This window comes from Numenius arquata, chromosome 5 (genome assembly GCF_964106895.1).
Source record: "Numenius arquata chromosome 5, bNumArq3.hap1.1, whole genome shotgun sequence".
NCBI classification, from domain to species: domain Eukaryota; kingdom Metazoa; phylum Chordata; class Aves; order Charadriiformes; family Scolopacidae; genus Numenius; species Numenius arquata.
This window is the reverse complement of record NC_133580.1, coordinates 25,279,094-25,302,700: the sequence shown is the minus strand read 5'-3', so window position 1 is coordinate 25,302,700 and position 23,607 is coordinate 25,279,094. Positions and strand designations below refer to the sequence as shown.

General features: G+C 45.8%; 1 protein-coding gene across 17 annotated transcripts in view; it reads right to left on the bottom strand.

Moving 5' to 3' along the window:
- Positions 1-19,746: 19,746 nt before the first annotated feature.
- ADGRL3 (adhesion G protein-coupled receptor L3) overlaps positions 19,747-23,607 on the bottom strand; it is a 288,036-nt gene continuing 284,175 nt past the window's right edge. For 10 of the 17 annotated variants that reach the window (XM_074147553.1, XM_074147555.1, XM_074147559.1 and 7 more), the window contains one exon: positions 19,747-20,932. In XM_074147553.1, coding sequence (XP_074003654.1) covers positions 20,127-20,932 — 806 coding nt within the window. In that variant the 3' untranslated portion in view covers positions 19,747-20,126. Of the gene's footprint in view, positions 20,933-22,984; positions 23,037-23,607 lie in introns of all 17 variants that reach the window. The other 7 variants (XM_074147565.1, XM_074147566.1, XM_074147567.1 and 4 more) reach the window with 3 other exon arrangements.

Below are 23,607 nucleotides of genomic sequence, written 5' to 3'. Positions count from 1 at the left end.
GGATTGCCAGCTACCAGAGATAGAGATCTGTGTTTTCTGAGACCAACAGGAAACTGAAAAAGGAGTCGTGGTAAGTTTAATGTGAAACATGTATGCAGAACAGGAATTCAGAGGGCCAAGAGGAGACAATTAAGTTCACACACCTTCCCAGTGGAGGACTACTGAATAGTTAACCAAGATTTTAATTAACTTATTACAAGCTCACAGTGATTAAAAAAAAAATTATTCAGTGGCTGGAAGAATTAAAGCTTATCTGCCCAAATCTCTTTTTCCTGATAACTGTCTGATAACTAGTGGGATTCCTACAGTAGAGATAAATACTTTCCTCTCCCTTGATAGTCCCCCGTAATTTCCTTCGTCTCGGCACCTTTTCTCCATCTGCCTCTGCTCCCCAAAGCTATTTCCATGAGGAGCCTGTGGCAGAGTAGAAAGCTTAGAAATGCAGTATCTATAGCCAGAGTGCATTTCATACCACATTGACTTCCACAAAGAGTTATTTTCCCAGCACATCTGTAGACACAGTTTGCAGCATTAAAGAGAGGGAAGTCCTCTGCAGTCTGAACACTGTGGTGGGAATTACAGGTCCACAGGTGCTCCATAGACATACGTATCTCCAAGCAGAGTTTCTTTGAACAGGACAGGTAAAAGCTAATACGTGGGTCACTTCCAGTCAGGCTGTGAGCAGACTAGATGAATCAGTGTTGTTTTACAAGATGCTTCAGTGGTAAACGCAGATGGATGCGCCTGGAGGAGGGGCAGCATAGCAGCTGGACTTGGCATGGTGCATTTGATGCTTTGTACACTGGAATAGGAGAGAGGTGATCCTATGGAGGGGGTTCCTGGAACTCACTGTACTACCCAATGTAAAATAAGATCTATACTGTGAAAAAGCCAAAACTGTGCCCACCCCATGCCAGGGACCAACCTCGCATGGAGCTGCTTTGGCACATTAGAAGTGATGAAACAGCTAAGCTTGGCTTCCAGCACCAGGACCCTAAACAACCTTTGGCTCAGCAAATGAGAGTTTCAATAGAGTCAAGCAGTACTGAGTTTTCTCCTGTAAATGGTTAGGAATTGTTCAGGGGCTAACTTTTGGCATTTCATTTCATCTAGAATTAAAGATATACTGAAACACTGCAGGCTCACACCCGTTCCTTCTGAAGAGGTTGTGATGGGGACAGCAGGAAAGCACCTTCCAGTGTCTCAATGGTCTAGGAAAGGAAATACAAAGTAATACTTTTTTCTCAATCCATGGTCTGATACTTTCCCTTTTCATTTCATTTTCTCCAGTGGCCAAGCCCTGGGCTCATTTGTCACACCTGTAAAGAAGGGATCTTCAGAAGAACATCATGACCCCTACAACTGTCTGTCATCAAGACACACAAAGTTGGGTGGGAGTATCGACCTGCTTGAGGGTAGAAAGGCTTTGCAGAGGGATCTGGACAGGTGGGATGGATGGGCTGAGACCAACGGGATGAGGTTCAATAAGGCCAAGTGCCGGGTCCTGCCCTTGGGTCGCACCAACCCCCTGCAGTGCTACAAGCTTGGGGCAGAGTGGCTGGAGCTGCCTGGCAGAAAAGGACCTGGGGGTGTTGGTCAACTGTCGGCTGAACATGGGCCAGCAGTGTGCCCAGGTGGCCAAGAAGGCCAACAGCATCCTGGCCTGTATCAGGAACAGCGTGGTGAGTAGGACTCGGGAGATGATTGTCCCCCTGTACTGGGCACTGGTGAGGCCCCACCTCGAGGGCTGTGTCCAGTTTTGGACCCCTCACCACAAAAAAGACATTGAGGGGCTGGAGCGGGTCCAGAGAAGGGCAACGGAGCTGGTGAGGGGTCTGGAGCACAAGTCTTGTGAGGAAAGACTGAGGGAGCTGGGGGTGTTCAGCCTGGAGAAAAGGAGGCTGAGGGGAGACCTTCTCACTCTCTACAACTCCCTGAAAGGAGGGTGTAGCCAGGGGGGGGGTCGGTCTCTTCTCCCAAGTCACCAGGGGAGATTCAGATTGGATATTAGGAAAAAGTTTTACACAGAAAGGGTTATTAAGCCTTGGAATGGGCTGCCCAGGGAAGTGGTTGAGGCACCATCCCTGGAGGTATTCAAAAGGTGGGTTGACATAGTGCTTAGAGACATGGTTTTGTGATGTGTTTTTTTGGTTTTGGTTTTTTTTTTAGAGTTAGGTTGATGGTTGGACTAGGTGATCTTAAAGGTCCCTTCCAACCTAGACAATTCTATGATTCTATGATTCTAAAGACTTGAAGGGTGGGTGTCAAGAGGATGGGGCTGGTCTTTTTTCAGTGGTGCCCAGGGACAGGACAAGAGGAAACAGGCACAAACTTGAATATAAGAAGTTCCATCTAAACATGAGGAGGCACTTCTTTCCTGTGAGGGTGGCAGAGCCCTGGAAGAGGCTGCCCAGGGAGGTGGTGGAGTCTCCTCTGGAGACATTCAAAACCTGCCTGGACATGTTCCTCTGCAACCTGCTCTGGGTGGACTTGCTTTGGCAAGGGGTTGGACTGGATGATCTCCAGAGGTCCCTTCCAACCCCATATCATTCTGTGATTCTGTGATTCTGTGATTCTGTGATCAGCTCCTAATGTGATTTCTTCAGCTGATGGATTCAGGGCACGTTGCAAACAGCATTGCAGTGGCTGGTAACTCTGAATCTATCCCCTTGGAGATGTTGAGGTGCTTAAGGAGCCCCTCTTCATCTCTTCCACTACTAAAAAGAGCTTATATCACATTTGTGTGACAGCTTGCAAGGACAGAAGAGAGTACAAAAGATCACCAGGTTAGCACCAGCAGCTTGTATTCCTCAGACAAGCTTTACAATGAGAAGTTAATGGTAGGGAAGCAGAGAACTGAAAATACTCTTTGAGATCTAAATCCTTCTCAGCTCAACGCTTCAGATACCAGTTCTGCTGCTTTTTCTCCTGCTTTTTCTGTCATCATTGGTCTAATTGGGAAGTTACCTTGTGTCCTCAGCTGAGTCCAGGTCTTGTTACCTAGTCTCTAGTGCTGGTTAGGACCACCTCAGTGCAATCAAATTCACACTGTCACACACAAATATATATGTCTGAAATAAGCCTAAGAACCATCTATCCTCCTTCTCCTGCACACCACAACACCAGAAGAGTGGAGGCATTTAAGCTCATCTGGTTTCAACATCTAACCTGCCCAAGGATCTACAATCAATGGAGATAAGGAGCACTTTCAAGGGCAATTGAGCTGGTTTTGAACCCATCTCAGGACAGCATTGGTAATCCTCATGAGGGGCATGTCTCAACATTGAGTACCAGTGTAGGGGAATGGTAGTCCCCCCTTCACATGTTCCCAACTGTGATAGGAGCTGTGGGGTGCTGTGACCCTTGTAAGGTCTTCTCACTTCGCCCACCTGCAAGCAAGCAAATTGAAAGCCATAGTTTTCAGGGTAAATCAAGAAAAAATGAAAGTAAAATTGACAGTAATAGTCATTTCAGTGGAATGATGTATTACTAGCACTGTTATTGTATCCACTGGCTATTACAGCGTGTACACAGTGTGCAATAATGTAATTAGATTTCAAAATATGTAATAAAAATTTTTATGCAACGCAATGACTGTGCATTAGGGAAGGGAATTGGTTCCCATTACAGAGCCAGCACGCATCTCGGACCAATACTTCATACTTGACAGTGCATCTGTTGGGCCTCAGGGCTGGTCTATAACCCAGTAAGAGCTGGAGAATAGCCTATGGCAGGGATTTTGTCCTCTGTGCCTCCAAAGATGCCCCTGTGCTGCCTCCTGCCCCACGCCTTCCTATATAGGCTGCATCACCAGATTTCAAGGGAACCCAGTGCACAGCTCCTCCCTGCACCTAAACAGCCTGAAATGCATGTAGGAGGAGAAAACTCTTCTGTTGAGTAGGGAACATCTCTAGCTCCCTTGGAGAAAACTAGGAGCTAGGATGTGCCCACAATACATGAAATTGCCTGGGTGGGAAGCAAGTGAGCAGCATGGCATGAGAGCAGGGAGGGAAGATGAGCCACCATGGAGTCGGGGGCTAAATAGGGGCGAGTAAAGGGATACTATGGAGGCAAAAGGGAGAGGGATCTTAAAAGTCCTCTTTGATCACCCACCCAAATATCCTCTCCCGAAAGAAACTGCACTCCTGATCCAGAGACATTCACTGCACCCGAAAGCAGCTGCTTACATATGAGTCGGGTGACACAGAGCCTGGCACAATTTACCCCTTGGCATAGATGGGGACAAATAATTTCCAGCATCGTCTCCTATTTTAGCCCCTGATGACGTCACTGAATTACTTGTGACACACAATGGAAAAGGGCATAGCATCAGCCAGCTCACATGTCCAGTGATGCAGTGGAGAGCTGCAGCAGAAATGCATCCCTTGGCACATCCAAATCTTGGCTTAACCCTGCCCAGCCAATGGCACCACACAGTGCTGCGACTTACTCTTCAAAGGTTAATTGTGACAACAAACGTTTTACAACTTCAGGATAAATAATTATTTCTCTTTCCCTCTGAATGGACTTGTTTTAAATGCCACTTGCTCTGTCTCCACTGTTAATGAGCACAAGTTGACCCATTTATTCTCTGCTGCACTTTCCGCAGCAAATCATGGCTTTACTGCAAAGGTATAGAATACTAGAGCCACAATTTCATTGGCAAGATTTTTTGCTTGCGAACCCATTAGTATTTTCTCCCAACAGTTTTTCATCCCTCGTCTTGCCAGAATAGAGAATTGCTCTTTTGCAGGTCTATTCTCTTTGCTATTCCCTTGGCTTGAGTGAAATATATATGAGATGACTCAGAGTTTGAACTCTCAGTATATGTTTCTAATACAAAGTCTCTGCATGTCTGGGGACCTAAGACAGATATTTAATTTTAGATAAGAAATACTGGTGACATCATGCCTTTGATTTCCTTGCTGGATGTCTATGCAGCCAGCACACGGTGAAGCTGTTCAGCCATAACAACCTCATCACATTTAGGAAGCTGCTTAATATCCAGCGTAGGTACAGAGCAGCAGGCAGCCACTGATCCTCTTGCGTGGTGCTTAGTGGGAGTTCACATTGGAGCTTTTAACCCCAGCGAATCCATACAATAACACATATGTAAGGGTAATAAAGGATCTTGCAGGAAAAACTAGGTTTTCTAAGACCTTTTTGTCAGCTGCTGCGTTCCCTGGACAGCAAAGCTCTAAGCAGAGCATGTCAGCATGAGAGTCAGCTACCCCTACCCCGCATGCCACCTTGCACATGTTGATTTATACCCCTGCAACACACACACTGGAGAGGTTGAATTCAGCCTTGCTCTCAGCGACTTCAGCTTCCCACAGCAACTGATGCCAGCAAGTGCATCCAAGCAGAAGGAAGCATGCACACAACAGCTTCATTTTTAGCTTTACAGCTTAAAAAAATAAGACATGCCTTCATTTTCTTTTGAAACATGACTAACTAAAAGCTCATATGCATGGAGGGAAGCTTGAGAAAAAAAATCAGACTCCTGTATCAAAATCTTTTAGTTGAGACCATTTTGGTGACATTACTGTGACGAATTTTCAGCTTTTCCTACAATTTTATACCTTCCTACACAGCAGGTGTTATCCAAAAAGATCTAGGAGAGATATTAGCATGGATAAACAGAGCATAAGACAGGAAATAAAATCTTATTGCTGAGACATGAGGCAAACTGCAGTACTTGCACATCAGCAGAAACATGTGGGGCGGCTTACTAAGGGGTCCAACAGGTTCCTCATTCCTCAAAAACTGCAGTCAGCCTTGAAGCATCTTCCTAAAGGTTAGTCTCCAGTTTAGCCAAGAGCTATAAATTTGCTGCAAGCACTATCAGCTTCATCACTTTTGTCTGCATAGAGGAAACCATCCTCAGCATCCCCCTGGTCTTGCTAAGGAGCCTCTAAGCAACACTCAGACTGTCATTCCTCCAGTCAGGGACCAGAGTTACTATACAGGTAGGCACAGAGCTGATTATAGCAGCTCCTAGCCTTCATACAACATACTTATGTTGTTGCTACTGTTTTTTGGGGTTTTTTTTTAGCCTGTGTCAGGTACATCTCCTATTTGCCCTAAGTGAACAATGAATAAACCTGTGGATTATGGAAGTCACAGTTAACAGACAGAAGCTAGATGAGAAGAAATGGTGGGAGCCTGGTTGTGAGCACCTCAAAGGCATGTCTAACCCAACATCTATAGTCGTCCTCAGAGAGAGTAAAGCCTCTCAGGTCCAAGGCTGTGGTGCGGTACATCACCATGGCCTCAGGTCAAAATCAGCCCATGGTGTACTTGAGGATGGTGGGTTTTAACATCTGTCCTGAAGCCTAAAAGCCACAAAATTGGTGTATATATGAGCTGCCCCTTATATAAATAGCTCATCACTGACTTTTTAGCTTGTACTGATGTTTTTAATTAATTTTGTGTCACTGTGTGTAAAAAAACAAAACCAAACCCGCAAAACCCCATTTAGGGCCCCTTGCAATAGCGCACAATCACAAGCTGTCCAACAAAGGTGTTCAATAATGTAGTTCCGTGCCCCAAGAAAGGCTGAATGCTAGTCCTAGGTGAAATAAGGTTGCTGAGGCTCAGCTGCCCCCACCACGTTTCCAAATCACTGACCAAGACAGCATCATTTGCCCCCACACCCCTACCTAAGAAGTCTCATATTAAAAAAAAAAAACAACAAACCAACCAATCCCCTTACTCTGAATGTGTGAATTTGCAATATGGAGGATGTGCTTGGCTTCAAATATTAACCAGCTGGAGTGCGAAGTAGGTTCAAGGCAGAACGGTGATGGCCCTTCTTGGTTTGCTCATGGGAGAGGCGTGAGGTTTGCTCTTGCAAGCCATGCGCTGGCCATGGAAATAAAGCATCAGCGATGTTACCCACATACTGTGAGATAACACTTAACAGCTCTGCAGCGGTCGGTTCAATGGTCGCAAGGCACAGGTACACACTAGCCTTCCCTTCTCATAAGCCCATGTCTTGAAACTATGACATGGGGTACTGACATGCAAGGTTTAGTCTCCTTTTAGCACTGCCAGCTGGTCGCAGTTTTCCAGGCATACCTAATACCATTGTCATTTTTTACCTAATAACAAAAAAGGTTAAAAAAAATCAGAACAGTGTGAAGTATGGCTGAAGACTCAGCAGGGGCATTTCTCTGGTTCCTCAGGGAGCTAGCAATTATTTCTGACCCGGCAACAAGAGCCTGTAGGTGCCAGGTTGGTTTGGGGCTTTTTTTTTAGCTTTTTTTTTTTTTTTCTTCTCTTTCTTTAAACTGTAAAAGGTAACGTTACTGTAAAAAGTAACGTTTTACTGAAGCTCATTTTACATCATCTTACTGGTGTATCAGGTCAGGGAGTTCGTGGGTTAATCCTGTGCTGCATAATGAAGCGTTGCCTTTAACTACATTTAAGACTTCACCTCTTCATCTCCCCGCATAGTGCCACTTACTGCATTACCTACAGTGAACTGCAGCACTCAATTCACCTTCTCTGGACACTACTTATAATTTTATATGCCTCTAACATGTCATTTCTTATGTGCCTCTGCACTAAAAATATTTCTAAATGGCTCCTAACAGAAAAATCTCCTCTTTCATTTAATAAATCCTTTTATTCTTTTTATTCCTTGGTCCCTGGGAGAAAGAGTGTTGTCTAAACCAAACCTGTGCCATCGATTGGGAGCCTGGGATTAAGCCTCCTCGGAGTGTCATTCCCTTAAACCCTCACTGTAGCCTGGCTACTTTCCCAGCTGCAATGTACAGGGAGCAGATGCTTTCCTCTTCCCCTTTACCAGGTTTTCCTCAAGCTGTTCAGGGGATATGGTCCGTGCAATCAAGATACAGCTGCACTTCATTTTATCTGGAGTCGGGATTTTTCTCATAAGAGAAGGCAGCAGAACTCACCACACTGGCACGTCCATGGGCCAGCCCTTGCAGACTGGTATTACTTGCTCCCTAGGCATCGGCCGGTCGCATCTTCCTGCCCCTCGATCCAGCACAGAGCTGCAGCTGCCAGGCAACGACACCTGCTCCATCTCAAGCCATGGGGCTCCTGCCTTTGCACTGGCTGGTGCCTCCTCGTTGCTTTGTTAAACTTGCAGCAATGTTTCTAAGTATCGGGATATTCCTGGTGGCTTTGACACACTACAACTCAGATCTCCCGTATTAGGGTTGTATTATTTTTTATGTGAAATATTGCAGCAGCTAATTGCAATTATCAGAAAGCATATACAAGAGAGCTTGTTGATTGCCAGTAGACAAAGACGCTTTGGAAATCTTGGATTTTACTATAGATGAAGCCTATAAATTTTAAAATAGAAACCACGTTATCATTTACAATTTCCGTTTGCTAACAGATTCTGCTAAACAAAATTGGTGGCTGATTAAGTAAACATTTATACATAAATAAAACAGTGAAGATCTCTTCAGTTATTGAGATGCAGCCAGTTCAGTCTCTCGTAAATAATACAGTGATGAATTCTGGTGTTACAGTGCGTGATAAAGCTACCTAGCCTCAAAGTCTTAGGCAAACTAATCCATACGCATGAATCAATCAGTTCATTTTAGTCATACTGGCATTATATAAATGTCACTAAAATCAATGCCTGAAAGACGTAACAGATTAATAAATCCTCATGCAGTATATCTAACCGGGATGCAAACCTACAGCACATAACTTCATGCCGAACACAGCTATACAAGTAATTTGAATAAGTGATTTTAATAGAAAACTCAAGGGCAGGCCTGTAATGAGCAGGCATGGATGAGAAAAATTTGGTGCATTATTAATTTCAGACAATGCTGAGTTCTTTTTCATAATGTAGATTTTATTAATGCGCTCCGTGATAGCTTTTCATACCGGTTCATCACCAGCAGTACAGTAATTACAATGTATTAAGATTAATTCCATGCCTGAGGAGTAAGGAAGTCCAGTTAAGATATGGAGAGCAGGTGAAACGTCAATCACTGTTGACTCCAGGACAGATTAAATCAAAACTCTGCCCTGGGGAAACCCTGGGCCTGGGTGGGTTTGGCAATGGCACCTCCTGGACCCACTCTTCGGTGAGTATCTGCCTCCCCCTCCTCATCTGCTCACCTCCGCGTGTAACCTGTGTGCCATCGATACAAGGCAGGGAATGAGATTAATCATTTTTATTAGGACTTGGGGTCGGTCTGGCTCGTCTTTACAACCATCACCATTAGTTACCAGGTGTCAGCCTCTCTGGGGTTGGACAGAGAGAGAGAAAGAGACGTTGAGGGTTGTCGTAAACGCTTCTAAGAATAACTCTTCTAGACATAATGGTAAGAGTTTAAGGTGTGGGATGAGGGCTGGGGAGAGAAACTAATAGCGAGGGCTCTAATGAAAAAAGGCCCCACCCAACCCAGGGGCTTTCTGCTTTCCTGCAATCTAGTGAAAAAAATGGAATTTCTGCTTTCCTACAATTGCAGCCCCCCCGCTTTCATCCCATGCAGTGCCCCACACCTCCCCAGGGTCAGGCAGCCCAAGGCTCAGGATTTACACTGCCCTTTGGGGCTCTAGAAACCATAAGGATGGTTCCCTCATGTTCCTCATGTGAAAGATCATGAGCTTTCAAACTTTTTGGAGGCATTTATTTGCTTAATATACTGTCTGATTTTAAGAACATTTCTGGCACAAAGATGGGGTGAGTTGTTCATATTTTTCATTATTTTTTTCCCCTTTACTGGGGAGGAAACCTGGGTCTCCCCAAGATGATGTCCACCTTGCCTGGGGACATGGCTGGAAGAATTGCCCAAAGGAAGAAGCATCCACATGTGGCAGACTAAAGCACCGGTGGCTCCTGTGCACCAGTTTGATAAATAAATAAATCACGTGGCACTGGCAGTTTTTAGGTGTTAATGGCAACAGCAGCCCCACAGAACTGGATGACAGAGGAGGTATTCAAGTACCCAAAAGGAAAAGACCATTCCCGCAGCTCACCTTGAATTACTGCAAGCGAATTACCACTCTGGATGCCCAAACCTCTCAGTGCTTTGAGGCAGCTTCCAACTTCTGTTGATCGCCCACTGGCCTTTCCTTGCATAGGTATAGGGGCTTTTCCCCCAATATTATGCTAGATATGTACAATAGTTGGTTTATGATATCTGGCTTTTTGATGGGGAGGGGACTCTTCCACCTTGGTGGCCCTGCTTCCTTGCAAAATGCCAGGCTGAAGAGAGACTCTTATGTCTAGAGAAAGTTATTTTGGGTCACTTTCAAAAAATGCCTTCTTTTTGCTTAAGTCTGTTTTTTTCTAATTTCAATTTCTTACTCCAATTTCTTTTCTAATTTCCCTCCGCTGCATGAATCCGCACGGTCAGACTCAGAGTAACTAAGCAAGCTTTGAGTTGTGAGGGATGAAGCTGACACCTCAAAGAGCTCCTCTCCTGCTTCCATCAGGTACCACATTGCAGCAGCCACATCCTGCAAACACCCACGCACGAGCGCAGCCCCACTCTGCTGGGAGCGTTTGCAGATGGCCGCTGTTGTGTCACAGCGGGGACAGCGGATGACAATTCAGTGAGGAGCAGAGATTTATTTGCTTTTGCTCAGCTAATGCCGCCCCCCCTAGCCTGCCGTGCTTTGCTGCCCGGAGAAATGTGGATACCACTCTGTGCTCGTTGCAAACGAAGCTGGACCCAGCAGCATTACTTATGACTTCTCCAGTGTGTTTAGGCGTATAAAGGTGAGCACAACATACGCATCCATATCCGCTCTTCTTCTCTCACAGACACAGCACAGACATGGGGGACAGCGAGGGCTGGCAGCCACCCATGTAGGGCACGGTCTTGCACAAACATTTGCACACATGCCAAGGAGAACTGCATGTAGAGGCGCCAGCTGACATGAGCACAGGTGTCTGTGTGTGCCTCCATTTACCCAGCCGAACAGTTGGCCCAACACCATTAACAAGTCCTCAGGGTTTCTTTTCTTTCTTTTTTCTTCCCCCCCCCGCCAAAAAAAAAGCCAGAAACCTCGGAGGACCCACACTGATGGGGTTTGCATCCCTCTGGTGTTTTCTGCCCATTTCACCCCCCAACACACACCTGCACCAAGCAGCCCAAGTCCTCTGTGGGCTGTAACTGACTATTTACACCAGTGGAGACCATGGGCCCAGTGAGTCCACCCTGTTTACAAGGAACAAATGAGAAACATCTGCTGAGTCCTCTGCTGGACATGTCTATTGTCATTCAAGTGCCTCCTGCACCCACCACTGTGGCACAGCTCAGCTGTAAGACCCAACGCCAGCTTCCACCAGGCAGATGTTGAGGTTTCCTGTATATCCATCCCCAGCTGAGCTGATTGAGAAACGCAATCTTCAAGATACTAAGGCTCATTTTTTTCCAAAAAATATCTCTATTTACACAAGACAATAAAATCTGAGCAGCTCTTCCCCCAGAAGCTTTTGCCAAGCGGAGCAGCTGCTGGACGCGTGCGCCGGTCCCTATTTACAAGCGACAGCTTCACTCGACAGTACTCTGCTGGCAAGTCCAGCTTCTTCTGGTGCAAGGACTATTTCTTTGTCCCTCTTCTCCTTCCTTCATTACCTCTCCACACAGCCAGGTCTGTATTTACAACAGGGACCTGGATCCGGAAGGGTTGCCTAAAGCTTGTGGGCACGGAGAGGGGATCAGGATGGGGGCTTTAGCACGCTCAGCTGTCTTTAAGTGTTTTCAAGCTGCAAAGCCAATGCTTGGAACAGAGGAAACTCATTTCTTATTACAAAAGATATTTTTCACCTGTTCTTCTCATCTGAATAAAAAAAGTGACCGACCAAGTGGTGAGGGCACTTCCCAGGGCGCTGCCGTGCACGGAGCAGCAGGAATCTCAGCTAGGCTGTTTTCTACTTGGGGACGCAAGGGTTTGCTGAGGGTTTCGGTCGAGGCTAGTTTCTCTGGCCTCTCCCGTTGTGCGATCCCAAGTGAGGGATGGGTAAACCGAAGCACAGAGGAGCTGAGGCAGTGCACCGGCGTGGGCCCACCGAGGCAGGCTCGCTGGGTGCCCTGGGCGCTAGATGACACTGTCTTCCATGGTGACTCGCCTGAAGACCGGCTCCTGCTTGGGCATCCTTCCGCTTTCTGTGGAAAACAAGGGGAGAACAGGTAAATCCCTGAAGCAGGACCCTGCAGCAGCCACCAGCTGGTTTTAAGACCATTTCCACCCTCAAACAAAGAACAGGATGCCAGGGCTTGCCTCGAAAGGGAAGACTTAGGGCAGATGACTGTATTTATGGGTCACCATCCCATCAGGAACCTTCTTCCACCCTTTTTGCTGAAGCCAGTGGTATAGATTTGCCTGGCTTTATCCACACATGAGCCAGTTATTTGTTAAATGGCATAAGGAACAGCAACATCAGTCACTGCTGCCCACCGCTCTCTGGATGAAGGGTGACACCAAGGTGCCTCTTTGCTCCTCGGGGTTTAGCACAGCTCAAGCAAGGAGAGCCCAGAGCCAAGCTGCAACCACCAGCTTGTACCAGCCCAATAGGGCCTGTTTGAACAAACTGCATTTTTTGTGGTTCCCCCTCACCCCTTAATAATAAGTAGTCAGTATAAATGACTGCAGAGCAAACAGATTTGTTTTGCTATCAGACATTATCTGAAGGGCTCTTCACATCCTGAGTGCCCTGATTTACAGCTGCCTCTATAATCACTGCAGCCCCAGGGAGGAAAATGCCTCCTTTGACACTTGCAGGTTGGGAAGAGGCAGCCACATGCAATTTGGGGTGAACACATGCAGGCTTTTCTATAAATAATATTTCAAGGAGAGGTTAAGATAGGCTAGACACATTCAAGAAGAATTAAGAGTTGTCCTGGAGCCATTTTCTAAGCATAAATCATCTTACCCCATCTCCCACCCACCCAAGAGCCAGCAAATCTGTATTGCTCCGCATGACAGTGTAGAAAATATTGCAGGGAAAGTGTTGAGGGCAGACCCAGCAACTTTTCAGCTATCTCCCAGCTTGACTATTTTGGCTGGTTTGGTTTTTTTTTTCCTAAGAGGAGGGACTTTCATCTTTTCCTTGTTGGTCATCTCTCTTTTTTTTTTTTTTTCCAAGCAGTGGGATGCATTTTCTCCCTTTGTTTCCACTGCCGCTAGCTTGGCAGGCTGCTTTGCATTGCAGCCCAAACTGCTAGCAGCTAAAAATGCCTGGGTGCAGAGTGTGTCTCAGGAAAAAAATATAATCAAAAACCCCACCTATGAAGCACTCCTTCTGGTTGATATCAACAGCAGCTTAAGCAATGAAGCCTTTTATCTGTATGTAGAAATGGTAGCAATGCAAGCAAGGAGGAGGGTGAGATGGATGGAGGTGACCAAAGGGCAGAGCCGAGGCACTCCCACCGAAAACAGTTCATCCATTTATTAGGGAGAGACCTTTCCAAAAACAGGCTGCCAAGGTCCTTGGTGGTAAACCCTAAAGCCTTCTTTCCCCTTTTTTTTAAGGTGAGGAAACCAGGGGCTGGCCAGAGCAGGCACCAAACAGCTGCAGCAAGGCTTCAGCCTGCCTCAAATCGCCCCGCCGTTGTACGCTGGCTAATCCCCTACAACCCTGCGCCTCTCTCCGGCTGCCTATGGAAACTGGTTTTGGCACATTTCCGCCAAAGGATGAAGCTTTGCCAGAAATTAGGGTCTTTTTATTTTGTTTCTCCCCCCCCCAAGTCCATTTTCTCACCCCTCTTGCAGCTTTTGTGCAGCCAAGCATTCAGAGAAGCCCTGGGGTGAGGTGCTGCTGCTTCCTCAGGGACATACCTCGAAGTCCTCCACCCGGTTCATTGACCACTTGGTTTTCAACATTCATCCCCTCAAAAAATTTATCAGCAAATGTTACTGCAGGCTCGGGAAAGGCACGAGCTGCCTTTGCTGTCAGTGGGACACAGAGGCTGCAGGGCTCATGCCTGCATTGAGCTTTCCTGCCACGAGGACCCAAATTAAACTCTGCCCGAGATGCCTCAGAGAGAAGTGGGAGAAGACAGGCTGAAAACAGTTTTATTATAGCCATAATTTACCCATCGAGCATCCTGCTGTGGGAAATAACCTTTCCAAAGTTGTAACATAAGATGCAGACAATTATAAGTGGCAGTCGGAGATACCGGGTCATCCGTACAAGTATTCCCATGCACACCAGCTGAGGAGATTGTACAGCAGCTACGTCTGTGCCTTTTAAGTTTTTGCCTGGGCTTTTAAGCAGTGCTGTCAAGATACCAAGCATTTGCTTCTAGCACATAATAACTGCTCTGTATACCAATCCTTTTTTTTATTTATTGAGGTTTTAGCTTTGTTTTTCACATATGTACAGCGTATTTAAGGAGTAGAAATATAAGAAAAGAAAGAACGTGGAGGATGAAGAAATAAAAGGACAGCAAATAGGAACGATGATTGTTTTTTCTTGTTGGCATTTTGCTGGAGAAGACTATCACCATCTGCCTGGCGTACCAAACTCAATAAATGCTAAGCACCTGTAAAAAGCTGTTCTGATGCTAAAAAGGAAGATTTCCAATCTGTCCTGGCTAGTCTCAATATTTCAGCATTACACAGACCATCCCTCCTGAACTGGGATGATAGATGATCTGGTGTATGATCCATGCATCCCTACGGCTTGACAAAGCCCTTGGAAGAGCAAAACTGACCCTACACCAGCTGCCCGTGCTGAATTAAATGAATTGGGGTGAAGAGGGGGTGGCGCTGCTGCCCTCCCAGGGGTACCCCTTTGGGTGCTCTCCCCTAGCCATGCTGCGAATGTCCCTGCTGAGGATGGCCACTGCTAAAGCGACCACTGCTGCCTTCCCTGGGAGCATCAATCACTGATTTTACCTCGTTTCACCTTTACAGCACAGGATGTTTTCCACGCTGTTACCAGAGAGCCTGAGACGACATGACATATATATAAAGTTCATGAGCACAGCCAATTCAAACCCTAAAATATTCATTAGATAAAATTTGCATAGAGTCTAGCTGAACGCAGCAGGTAGCTATACCTAAAATACTTTTCTTTCTAAATGTAAGGAGGAAATCGGGGTGTGACAGATGACCAAGCTGGTGCGCTCAGGCTTTTCTGAGATAGCTTTTTAATAGGATGAGCTATCTTTTTATCCTCGATGTCTAGGCAAGTCTGTGGGGTATTATATTCTTTATAAACTAGCAAGATCAAGAGCATATGGGGGTGTGTGAGGGAGAGGCCAGCTTGCCAGAGAAGAGGGAAGAGGGATCCAGGCAATAGGGACACACAGAGAGACACGCAAGGACCCCCCTGGAGATCAGTGCCTCCCAACTGCTGCAACCATCTCCCCCAGCCCTCTGAAGCATCTCACTGCCCATTACCTGGGGGCAGGGAGGAAGGAAGATTGGTTAACAACCACAGATTTCAGGCAACTAAATGCAATCAACAGGTGGAAAGGATCCACACACCATGGCAAGTAATATTGCCTACATAGGGTCTCCAAAGCTGTGAGAAATACCCTCCATCGCTAGCAACTCTCCAGCCTATACAGTCTTTCTTGGTATGCCTTTCCCCTTGTGTCTCTCCTTCACATATTTTGGGGAGATGTTTATAATCTCTTATGGCTCTTGCAGAAAATGGGCAGGCACTGTGTCCTTAAGCAGTAGAAAACAGCGATTGCACAGGGAACTGGTACACCAGCTTATGGAGCAGCCTGCGATGGGATTACACAGGAAAAATAACCCAGTCCTGCACAAACTAGAAGATGTGAGGGAAAAAAGGGATTCACAACTTGCAAAGCATACCAGTATGATTTCCAGGAAAATGCAAGGCATGAGCCTTGCACTTCTCCATCCCTTTCTTGCCTGCAAGCAAGACTTTCCAAAAGGATGCCTCAAGCAAGAGATTGGCATTGACAGTCCTCACTCCAAAGACACCTGGGGGGGGTCTGCGTATCAGAGTGATGTTTTCATCAGACCAAGCACTGCCTGTTTGCCCCTATTCTATTTGGTTTTCATTGAAAGCATGATGCTTATTGCAGTTGAATGATGAAGCTTTAATCTTCTCCCTATAAGGCAAATCTGTTTGGTTTTTTTTTTTTTTTTTTTGTTAAAGCTCAAAAAAAGAAGATCCCTCCAGTACAGGGCTGATTATCTCCTTCAACCCAGCTTGCAAAGTTATGTGCCCCAAGCATAGTTATGGATTTAATACCATAATCACTACTGCCTCTTCATCAAACTAGGTTTTCTCACATCTTGCCTTGGCTCAGTAGTAAGAAATGCCTTAGAAGTTTTGTGGCTCACCCTCCTACTCCAGGAGCATTTTAGGCACCGAGGACTTAACGTGGACTTGAGTTTCACATGCTGCACAGACGATACTGCTACATTGCCAGTCATATAAGGACTGTATCTACCAAGCTACTTATCAACAAGCAGGAACCTTCACCATGCCCATAATCAACTATCTGACACAACAAAAGCCTGTTTTCAAGGGAAAAAAAAATGACAAAAATAATCCTCATCCTGCTCCTTCCCCAAACAAAATTACAGTCTTAAACAATTTTTGGCTTAATATAATGAATAATATCTATTTCTTCTCTGTTTTGTGATTCAGCTGTTTCCAAAGCTATAAGAAGCACCGGCAGTGAATTCCACGGTGCCAGAACAGCCCAGGAACGGAAATAATCAGCTTGAAAATAAACAGAGGTTTTTGCAATCAAAGTGCTAATAGGCATGGTACACCGGTGGAGAGAAGCTCAAGCAAGAAGGGATGGAGAAAAGGGGAAAAACAGCCTGTCCGCTGATAAATCGAAAATACACAGAAAGGCTGGGGAAGAATGACCATTCGGCGTAAAGGAAGTCAAAGATTTTTCAGTAGGACACAACCATCCCATAGCAAATCTACCACTGGTTTGTTCTTGCATAGTTTCGGGCCCGCTGGAAAATGCTGTGTCGATCACCTGCCTCCCATTTTATCATGACAATGTTTGATATGGTGTATTGCACCCTCTGCATGAATTTAATCCTGACATATCCCTAGAAAACTAATTTTTTGGAGTCTAATACAGTAAAACTTTCTCCAAAATAAGAGGTACTTCAAGTATGTCAAGCCTCAGCAGCCTCAGTTGGGCTGGTACATGGATTGGTATGACCACATGGGTCTGAAAAGCTTGCTTTGCCTGGAGGTACAGGTCTACCGTGCACTCCATCACTGCTGGCATGGAAAATATCATGAAAGAGGGAAGGAGCATCAAGTGCAAGAGCTTGACCCAGCTGACTAATGGCTGTTTTGCTACAAAGCCACGTGATCCCCAGTCTCCTGATGAGAAACTCTCCCTTGCCAAAACCTAAACCCGGCAAGAGGTACAGCTGCGATCAGTGCTTGGTAAGAAATTTAAGTTTCTTCCCCAAGATGTTTTAGCCTGAGTGCCTGGCTGCAGGAAGGACTCAGGTGACTCAAACCAGACTCTTTTGTAGGCCGTGAATAACACCAAATACCACCACCCCTAGGCTGCAGCACTGAGCAGCATTGCCCCACACCAGGACAACCCCGAGATGAAGTGGAGCTGCTCCGCTGCTGCATTTATCCTCCATCACCGGGAATATCTTGTCTAATGCAGGCATCACTTTCTGCTTCAAATCTTTTGGCTTTTACCCAGCTTAATGGGAACTGGATGGAGGCAGCTTAGATGGAGGCAGCACCAGACCCTGGAGCCCGAGGCACGGGAAGGCTTTGTGAAAAATCGCGTACCAAAAAATAGGTACCGAGAGTGTCCAGAGGCGGTTATTTTCACTGTCAACCTTTCTAGTCTACTTTGTGGCTTTCTATATCCTGACGATGAATCCGAATTGCTGCCAAGGGATTTGAAGCGGGAGGCTGGAGGAAAGCAGTGACATGCCAGCGGGCCATTGGCAGCGGCGGGATGGGAAGGATGATGTGGCCGAGGACAGCGATGGCACTTTGCGTATGCCCGGAGCAAGAAAATAAAGAGACAGCAAACAATGACCGAGGAGGCCTAACGGGGACTTGTTTTACTCTTTGACATGCTACCAGCAGTTTTTAATCTCAGAAGAACCAAAATTTTATATATATATATAAAAAAAAAAATATATAAAAAAAAAGAAATCGTTACAATGATTAAAAGGTACGACACATGAAACACTATACTCAAATCATCCGCGTGTCGTTGGCTAGTTTATACAGTAGGCACAAAACAGACCTAGAATCACCTGCAACAAATGTCGACCAGCATTGTTCTCGCCCCTAAACAAGTACTGCTAGCCTGGTATCTCTAGTCAGCCGTAGCTGCATAACCTTTGTGCTTAAATTGCTCAGCTTAGGCCTCCTTTCTTTGGCATTGCTCACCCATGCCGTAAAGGAGTGGAGACTCTTACTGGAGACAGTAACGGAGAGAGGACCAACAACAACAACAAAAAAAAAAAAAGAGAGATTAATTGTACAGCACATACATACAGTATCTTCTAAATCGTGATCAGTTGTTTATTGTTTGGCAAACAAGCTTCACTTTTACAACAAATATTAGTAATGAGGTCATTCAACTGTTGAGACCATACAAAATGGATCATAAATTAAAAAAAAAAAAAAAAAAAGAAAAAAAAAAAAAGAAAAAAAAGAATTCATACTCCGTGCTGCTAGTTTACCTCCAGAAAGCCTATGTTACTTAAAAATCCTGTCAAATAAATAAATTTCCTGTTAGGAAAAATAATGAACAGAAGATTTTTTGTTTGTTTGTTTGTTTGTTTTAAAGTTTTAAATCACTGCAAAGTACTTTATAGCTCACTACACGTCAATCAATTTTCTTCTTAGCCACTGCAGTACAAGTGCCTAAACGAGGGACCAGACGGAGCCGTGAAGGCCCTTTGCTCCTCCAGGGAAATGGCCGTCTCCTGTGGAAGCCCACTGTGACCGCAAAAAACCCCCCACCTCTCAGCTCCCGGATGCGACCCTACGGCCTGGCTGAGGGGCTGCTCACCAAAGCTGCTTCACAGGATTATCTTCACGATCGGTTGTGCACTGTCAACGGGGAAGTTTGCCCTGCTCTTGTCTGCCAAAAGGTTTGCCAGCAATATGCTGGCTGAAGGAAGTTATACCATGAGAAAATAAAAAGACTGTATTGACTGGAAAGAAACGGTGATGGCATTACTAAAAATGGTTCTTAGAAAGTGCTGTTCATTCTATTTTTGCCCATTGAGATTTTTTTTTTTGCCAGGATGGGAAGGGGATGAAGGGGAGAGGCAGTGGAAGAGGCAAAACAAATTTTTTTTTAAAAAAAGAGGAGTTATGAAAAACCTTGCTCCTACTGGTAGACAAACTTACAAGACCAGCACAACAGAAAAAAATTCTTTTTTTTTTTTTCCACTACATTAACAGGGACGCAAGTTCTGGAGGAACAGAAAGCAGACTATATGTGCAATGCTAGTATCTGTACATTACATAGAAATTGTTCGCTTCTCTTTTTCTGCCATTAGTTTTTATCATCCGTTAATACAGCAAAATGTAAAATATGCCTTTAGCACAGTATTCTAGGATTCCCTTCCATCTCGTTAAATTTGCTTTTGTTTTGTTTGCTCCCACAGCAAAGGGCGCTGCAGTGAAACCAAGTTGTGAGTGACCAAAACCCATGACGTGATCTGGATTGGTAAGAAAGAGTTTTGCTAGCTTGTTTTTGTGCGGCGCTCCCACCTAGATGCATCATCACTACTAGTCTCAAATGCACATTTTTTTCCTTTTTTTTTCTTTGCTTTTTTTTTCCCCACCCCCTCCTAAATCAGGTCCTCGGTATTAAGAGCAACACAGCATCAAGGATTGTTTAAACAAACACGGCATAACTTGAGAAGGCCACGAAGTGTGCCGTTATCTACCTCTTTCATTAACATAATGAAGTCTGTCTGGAGGGAAGGAGGATGGGGGGAGAAGGGGGATTGGGGGGGTGAGGAGGGGGCAGCAGTTACTGTCCTCTCTGGGCCAGCCTAAAAATTCCAGTAAAAAAAGTCCGAGAGTTTCCTTTTGAACACCATGAAGATTTAGGAGTACACACAATATTACCACTGTTTGGATTAACTCAGAACAGTAAACCGAGCATTATGGAGGGGCTTTTTGCTGTCTCTTTGCTTAATTTTTGCTGAATCTTCTATAGACTAGTAACCAAGTGAGCGGGTCCTTTTGCATTGCCGTCCGGGGGGGTTCCCTCTTTGTTTGGTGGGACTATAAAACCGTCGCTGCTGCCTCGACCTAGCTGGTAGTAAGTGTGTAGCTGATGGACGTGGTTTCTGGAGCCAAGGTTGGGCATGCTTTTGTAGTAAACATCGTCGGCGTCGCCACCGCCACTTTTGGCCGGCGGAGGGTCGGTCTGGGTGCTGGCAGTGACGCTTTCTGTCATGGGCATGCCAGCCAGCGCGGGCATACTGGTGTAGAGAGAATCCCTGTTGGGCGACTGGAGGTCGTCCGTGTGCTCGTTGGTCAGCAAGGGGAAAAAGCTCTCACTGTTGTCTTGCGGTATGCGCCGCCGGCTGTAGAGGTGGGGCTGGTGATTGTCCGCTGAGTACACCCGGGGGGGCAGCAGCGGGGCATCCGACTCCTCGTGGATGAGCTCCAGGCCCAGGCTCTCCTCGTGGGTGAAGGAAGTGGCATCGTCCAGCACGATGGCATCGTCCTCGCTCCCGCCGCCCACGCTGTTGACGAGTTTGTTCATCAGGTTGCGGCTCTGCTCGCTGGAGCGCTCGTGGTTGTTCAGGTAGGAAGGGATGTAGTTGGAAGTGAGTTCCTTCAGGATTTTTTTCTCGAGGGCATTCTCGGTGTGGTTATACCCGCGGTCAAGGATTTGCACGCAGTTGCTGAGGTACTCGCCGCTGGCGATGCTGTAGCTGTTGCCGTGATTACCATTCAGTGGTAGAGTATCCGTGACACTTGTATCCCTGGCATTGTTCAGAAGCCCCTCTGAAAAACATTACACAAGAGAGGGTGACTTGTACAAACAGGACACTCACGCGGGATGCGCGCACTCCAACCCCCTTCCTAGGCTGCTGGGGCTCGGCAGCGCGGAGAACGTCGCGGCCAAAACAGGGGGGTGCAGCTCCAGGTAACCGGCTTAAGGTCTTCCCACCGAAAAAAAACATGGAAAGCACCATCAAGTGCGTGACCTGATGGGGCAACAGATAGCAGGAGGGAATAACCTCTCCTGGCCGGTCCCTGCTATGGCTCTCGCTCTTTGCTCTATGTGTTCCTGGGGGAGCTGAGAAATAAGTGGTCCCAGGCTGGTGCCAATTGCCCTGGCTCCAGGTGCCTTAGGGGAAGGGGGCAATTTCCCCCAGCCGAGGGAAACGTATTCGCAGCCCGGGTTAATCATTACCCTGGCTTTGTTGGGGAGCGTGTCCTTCCAAGAGGGAAGAAATCAATCCACTCTCCCCTTTTGCTGGGCAGGCTGCCAGGGTAAAGGCGTAAGGCGGGATCTGGAGATTAGCAAGGCAGACACACAAAGTGCTTTCTGGCCCAAGCGTTTTTGTTTTTTTTTGGAACAAGGCTAATTGCCCCCTCTCCTGGCACAAGGGCACAAGCGAAATTCTTTACTCCACTGTCCAGGTGGGGATTTCCTAATACGATCATGGAGGAGGCATGATCCCGGGGTCTTGCAAAGCCTTTAAAACATAGCTCCCATTTCACCTGCAGAGGGTTCAGTGGAAGGTACAGCAAGTACCACCACTGCCACCGTATGGCAGGCTCAGGGCAACCTGAGAGGAGTAAGGGGGTTTCGGGGTGCCCCTCAACTATGGTTGAAACTGTGCCCCTCAACTATGGTATGCAAACTGCCCATAGGTTGTCTGCAGGTGTCTCAACACTGCCAATGTGAGGCTGGAGCTTGGCTCTTTCCCAACACACTATGGGAGATGGCCGGGAAGCGCTTTGAGAGGAACGCAGCACGACTGGGTAAGGGAGAAGAAAATCAGGCCCAACGGTTTTTTAAAAGTTCAGCTGCGATGCTGTCTTTTTTGGGATTACTGGTGTCCTTAGAAGGAGTGCAGGCATGGGGGTGCATGAAATAACGTATTGACCTTTCAGCTAAGAGCTTCAGGCATTACCAAAAAATGGCAAGCAACTCCCAGCAAGCTGTGGTGGATTAGAGGAGCCGTTAGCTGACAATTTCAGATGAACAGTTGCTCATACCATGCTTAGTTCATGGCATGTGTACCTTCTGAAAATGCAAGATTCAATCCATGTCTGTGATGGAGTAGTTGCTGCATGTCAAGGGCTGGAAAGCACTACTGCAGGCTTTCTTCTCGCTTTTGAGTGAAATGCCCCAAATGTGTCGGTCACTTCTTAGGTTTTCTGAAGCTTAGAGGGTGCTGCCGTGCCCCGGGTTTCCCAACAAACGAGGAGGCTATGCCAAAAAATCAACTCGCCATCACAGACATAGAGCAAACCTATTGATTTTCATGGTGGAAGCTCTCCAACCGAGTCATGATGTTTGAGGAGAAATGAAAAGTGAGCATTTTGGGAGGGGGGGGGAGGACCGTATGTAATTGGTGACGGGTATAACAGCATCTGTCTGATGGTCACGTTAAGTAACATATGCATTGAGTGCTGCACTGCTGCGGTCAATGCATAGAGCTGGGGTTTGGTGGGGAAACAAAATGGAGGCATCACAGGTGAGAACAGAGTGGGGTCTGCAATGAAACACGCCGTATAAAAATGCCATGACCTCGCAAAAAAAAAAGTGAAGTTTAAAAAAAATAATTCATAAGCACAGTTATAAGAGAAACTACGTTGGGTAAACAATACCACAAAAATGAAAAATAAAGTATCATCTAATCTCATCTCTCTCTATATATATGTACACTTACATATATATACACACACATACATACACACGCATACACGTATACATACATATGTATATTTATATTCTTTTGATTTCAGAACTGTGAGATGAATTTCCTTTATTAACTACATCATCTATATGTGATGCAATAAAAGTGAACTAAAAAAAATTACATTTGATATGCAATGTTTAGCTTTACTCCCATACTTGTCTCTCTGTAGGGCTCTAAACGACAGCATGAAGAAAAGGAAAGAAAAAACAACAAGTAAGCTTACAGCGACAGTAGGAGAAACATGAGTAAAAAGCAAGTTGATGATATGCAGAAAAGAGAGTTAACGGAAATAATTTCCACTGCCCAGAATACATGAATTTGTTACATGGTTTATTTCAGGTTAAAAATATTGACATTTTAGACATAAAAATTATTTTATGCACAATATTCAATAGACCACATTTTTATTAAAAAAAAAAATTATCACATTTAAGATGTTTTCCAATGCCATTATAAAAAGTTCAACGTGCAGTACAAATCAAGAAATAATGCCTGGAACTTTAAGTCTAAAAGCTGGTAACGGTCATACTTGAGAAGACAGGCACTGTCAACATCACTTCCAAAGTCTTAAAACAAATGGCTTTACTTACTGTTAGTTATAATAACCCCTGGCAGTTGAAACCAAAATCTCTTTCCTTGCTAAAAATGTTTTGCCGTCCATCCTCTCCAACAGTGCTTTGCAAGAGTATGACTTTGCCCATCACAGGGCTGCTGGCATTTTACAAACTTTGGTAAGTCTGTGCT